The sequence below is a fragment of the Leguminivora glycinivorella genome, chromosome 12 (genome assembly GCF_023078275.1).
Source record: "Leguminivora glycinivorella isolate SPB_JAAS2020 chromosome 12, LegGlyc_1.1, whole genome shotgun sequence".
In the NCBI taxonomy this organism is placed as follows: Eukaryota; Metazoa; Arthropoda; class Insecta; order Lepidoptera; family Tortricidae; genus Leguminivora; species Leguminivora glycinivorella.
Genome location: NC_062982.1, coordinates 7458868 through 7464075, shown reverse-complemented (window position 1 = coordinate 7464075; position 5208 = coordinate 7458868). Strand labels below are relative to the sequence as shown.

The window sequence follows — 5208 nt, the reverse complement described above, 5'->3', positions numbered from 1 at the left end:
GCTTGCATGTTACGAAATTCCTGCTTTGCCTGCTCATATCTATCTCGCGGTAACGGCCTAGCTCGCGCATATACCGGAGGACCTGATGTCTCTATGTAGTGCTTTACACTGTGTTTAGCAGGTTCTTTAAACGATACGGGGTTTGCTACGTCCATGTAACGCATCAAGATGTCACGGTATGGGTTATCATCCCGAATACATTTTATGGACACATGTTCACAATGCTCAATAGACCCTACGCATCTAAAGTTTGTCACTTTATCAACTAATATTCTACTGTCCAAATCTACCATTAACTTATGAGTCCTTAAGAAATCTGCACCGATGATGGCTCGAGTCACGTCACACAATATAAATGTCCACCGAAACGCTCTCCGCAGTCCTAAATTGAGCTCTAGCGACACTGTACCGAAAGTTTTAATTTCCGTGTTATTAGCTGCGTACAATTTTAAACCACACTCGCGACGCACTGTGGCACTGAATCTACTAGCTGGTACGATGGATACGTCTGCTCCGGTGTCTACAAGAAAATTAATACCACTATTGAAGTCTAAAACACACAAGCGGTGGCTTTCCGATCTCGGCTCCACGCACCCCCCAGCCGCTCCAGGGTGCACCGCGTCTAGTTTCCCTGCGGTGGCTGCCAGCTGAACGCGGTCGGCGGCTCCGCGCCTGCCGACTGCTGCTGCCAGGTATATGCTGTCGGCGGCGCTACGCCTGCCGACGGCTGCTGCCTGCCCCAGGCACACGGCTGGGTACAGCTCCGTGCATTTTCCCGGAACTTAAAGTGGTATCTACACAACCAATTCGGATTCCTGTTTGTGCCGCGCGACCTTGATCGCGACCGGTTCCTGTTCCGACGGAAATCTCTCGTCGGAGGCCTTGACCTGAGTTCGTTCACTTCAGTCCTAAGTTGCCTTATTTCCAAAGCCATATCTCGGAACCCACTTATCAGGTCAGCATTTATCGCCGTGGTCAACTGGCTCTCCGGGGTTGCTACAGCTGCTATCACCCCCGAGCCCATGGACTCCTGCACCTTGTCGGCCACCGCTGCCAGATCCTCCAACTTTGCGCTCTCTGGTACCATTGCGAGGAGCGCTCTCGATGCTGTCGGGAGTCTCTGCAACCATAACCTCCGGACAGTCTCTTCTGCGACGTTAGCGTCCCTGGCCGCTTCGGCCATTCTTCTGTAAAGCTGCGACGGCTTCTGTTCCCCTAAGTCCATTTCTTTCACTAGTTTGTTGAACTGCCGGTCGGCGCTTTCCTGAAACGCCTTGATGAGCCTAGCTTTCAGGGTGTCGTAATTCCTTTCCGTATTATCTAATATGTCTCCTATCGTGGTCAGCTCTTCTCGGCCTAATTTGCCCACTACCAGGTCGAACTTTGCCTCTTTGGACATCTTCTGGGGACCCACGATCGCCTCGAACTGGTTGAACCATTGCTTAGGCATATCTTTCCAGAAAGGATATATCCTAGCTGACACTGTAATCGCGGCTAGTTCACTCTCCATGGTCGCTGTTTTCTGTTCAGTTGTCCCTGTAGGCTGCTGTTCCAACCTCTCGGCGCTGGATACTGGACGCTCTGGCGGTATCTGTCCTTGCACGGTCACTGGCACTGGCACGCCCGCTAGAACTGGCACGCCCACTGGTCTGGATCCTCGATCGCACATTTACGCACTTGTCACTGCACGGAATGTCACTTTCATTCACAAAAGTCCTCACAACTTCGCAGCCCGCCTGGCTCCTCTGACTTAAATGATGTTCACCACACCGGTTTAAAGTTCACGTCGGGTACCAATTAGATCACGTCGGGTACCAATTAGATCACGTCGGGGTCACCACTTTAACGTTTATTGCCAAACGTTAAATAGTTACTATAATGATTCACTGTGGCGAACTTTAAAGAGTCTATGGGTAACCTTTACTGGAGATAAATTAAACTTTAAATGTCCGATATTACTCTGTATTTAATCCGACTTTATATGATCAGAAGGTTACAATTATAAGTACACAAAACTATGTGAGGGCCAGGCGGTGCCGCGGTACGACTACTAGTTTGTGTGCGCGCTGTATGCCTCGCGCTCAGTGACTGACTGACTGTTAGCTAAAGCTCCAAAGTAATAAGTTCATATTTGCTGACTCTAATGCATGCGTCACCGCCGTGCCCCTACAGTTTTATTATTTAAATCATATTAACAGATCAAAGTAGGTATACATTTGTATTTGCCTTTCATGGTTAACTTAGTTTGACACTCAAGTTTTTTTAAAACTTGGTCAATATTCCCAGCGGTCAACATAAAGACATTACTACAAAGAGTAAAACCGTGTATTGCATCGTCGTCGTTTCCGACGTGTCCAAGAAAATTGACAGTTTAAGTTATTTACAGGAAAAAACATTTCCGGAATCAAGCACCGTAACTTGGAGTTGCGAGGTATTGGCGGTTCGATTTTTTTATCTATTTACTTCATTTAGATAATTTACACAATACATATACTCAATTAATCGATTGGATCAGGTGTTTCTTAGCGGTAATCCATGACAATCTAAATCAAGTAGTAGTTATCCGCGAATTGATATTCTTTTCACCGCACCAACTGGTAAAGACTCTCTTTGCTATTCGAAAACAGATAAATAGCAAAATTGCATTCTCCACAAGAGTGCAAAGTATTTTCATACTAAATTTTGATGTCGTATTAAGCTGGCTGGTAGATTTTACTTATAAATGATGATTTTGAATCATAAATATTGAATAAATTGACGGATTTGATTTAGTTTGATGTTTTATAGTGTGCGTAGTTGTAGTATGTGTGTAGTTGTAGAATGTGGGTAGTTTTTGTTCGTGTTTGTGTGGAAAAATGTTGTGCCTTGAAACCCTCGCAACACTCAAGATTCCGCGCAAGAAAAATATGTAAGTAATATCGCTCGCAGACGTTTCTGCATTATAAAGAACACACTTTTTATTCATTGTCAAAAGTGATTTTTCGAGTTCATACTTGCTACTCACGATTAGTGTTATTAACGTATGAACACTGAATAAACACTGAACATTGGTAATGTAAAGGCGAGTCAAATACTTATCTCTTTATGACACACTTATCTATATTGACCTTTCTACATTACAAGGGTATCATTAAACTTATAAAATTTGTCTCGATACCAGCAGGGTTAGCACATGATTACCGCGAGAGTATGTCGCTGCGAGATAGACTACCCGTCCTTATGTCATTAATACAGTTAGAAGAAGACGTGTGATCTATCTCGCGGCGACATACACTCGCGGCAATCATGTGCTAGGCCTACTGCACGATATCTTAAAGGATAGACAATATTCTGAAGATATACCGCTGATTCTGATAATAATGATGCTAAAAGAATAACATCTCTACACTTGCTGAGCATTAGTTGAGTGAAGAAGAGGCAGTATCACCTCAGTAGTTATTGACTTACCAATAAACATAAGTACATCGTGTGGTGAAACAGTAAACTGTACGAAATGGAACACGTAGTGGCGTATCATGTAACAAATCTATTTTTATTCGTCGCTGCATATAAATTTAAAAGTTATAAAACAAACTCATAAAACGAATTGTTTAACGAAACGAAAGCAACAAACACTCCTTTATTGTTAGTAAAGGACCTTTCTATTAGCCTTTAGGGGTGATGTTATAAGGGTGATAATTGCTTGTAATGAAAAGTCTAGACGTGTCTAAAAGGCGAGACAAATTAATTTGAAAACGATCATAAAAGACAAACAAAAGGGTAACGCCTCATTCTGAACTTATTTGGTAGTTTTTCTATTTGCATCTCTTTCGTGAATATGTAAAAAGGAAGTGACAGCGAGATGGCAATATAAGCTTGAATATCATGACTAGTCACGGCTAATAGAAATGAAATGAGCTGCGGTTGTCGACAACCTTTAGGAGCAAGGGGAGACAGTAGCTTTTTGTACTCCAATACTAAGTAAATGTGTATAATGTGTAATGTTTTGCTGCCAAATTGAAACATAGCAAATATGCGAACCTGGGACCAGTGTACGACTTCGTACCGGTTGCCATCGAAACGGCTGGACCTTGGTGTGCCGAGGCCAAGAAGCTGGTTGCTGAGATTGGGCGCCGGTTGAGGGACAGAGGGGGTGACCCCCGGGCTGGATCTTATATGATTCAACAAATATCCCTGGCCATTCGCGTGGCAACGCAGCTGGCATATTTAGAACTTTTGGGCCAGGTAGGGAACAATTTGGGGATAGTCCTTGGCGGGATTAATTCTTATATTATTTTCCTCTATATGATTAATTCTTATATTATTTTCCTCTATATATGTTATTATACTGTTTATTTAAGTTAAGATATATTTAGGTATACGTATTTAGTTTTTTCGGAGACGCATAGTGTCTGTGTAAGTAACTTAAGACAGGTTAATGAAAGTTTATATTGAAAATAAGCTTTAACTTGGATAGTATTTCAAATTAAATCTTAAATTGGGACAAATTAGAAAATATTGCATTGTACGAGTATACTCGTATATTTTACTTGTTTATTAGTCTTATACGCACGCAAACAAAGTTACTGTCACATTGCAGACAACATTCTATTCTAATCTACCATTTCATTTGCTAATAAAAACAAACGAAGTCGAACTTAAGTGTTTGTAATTACTTAATATTGATCTTCTAATTCGCAAATTCAAATTCTTTCTGTATGAGCATGCAGAGGTATTTCCGATGAACTACAGTATGGGGTTCTTCATCAAATTCAAAAAAGAGTGTAATAAGTTTCTAATGGGTCGGCAACGCGCATGTGACACCCCCCTTGAGTTGCTGGCGTCCATAGGCTACGGTGACCGCTTTCCATCAGGCGGACCGTATACATGTTTGCCACCGACGTGGTATAAAAAATCTTTCCTGTCACTCTAAAAGTACTTTTATAGAAGTAAAAGACAAAAATCCCTACTATTGACAAACTCCGATTTTCCCGGCTATAAGCGCAGACGCAGACGCAGTGCCCCAATGCGCAAGCGCGCTAGTCGCGTCGCACGCGCAGAGAAAGTGCAACGATGCAAGTTCATTAAGCCCCATAACTTTCATGCTGCCGTGCATCATGTTCACGATTGTGCAACTAGTGTGCATGCGGCGGATAATTAATAGACATTGGGAGAGCTTCTGATATCTTTTAACCCCGACGCAAAAACAACGCGGGGTTATAAGTTTGA

General features: G+C 42.6%; 1 protein-coding gene across 1 annotated transcript; it reads right to left on the bottom strand.

The window, feature by feature from the left end:
* Window positions 1-622: 622 nt before the first annotated feature.
* On the bottom strand, window positions 623-1669 carry LOC125231974. The gene has a single exon (XM_048137580.1). The coding sequence runs from the start codon at window positions 1667-1669 to the stop codon at window positions 623-625; it is 1047 nt and encodes a 348-aa protein (XP_047993537.1).
* Between the last annotated feature and the right edge of the window lie 3539 nt (window positions 1670-5208).

Coding starts and splice junctions, on each gene's coding strand:
- LOC125231974 (XM_048137580.1), bottom strand. CDS start 1,669: ATGTGCGATCGAGGATCCAGACCAGTGGGCGTGCCAGTTCTAGCGGGC.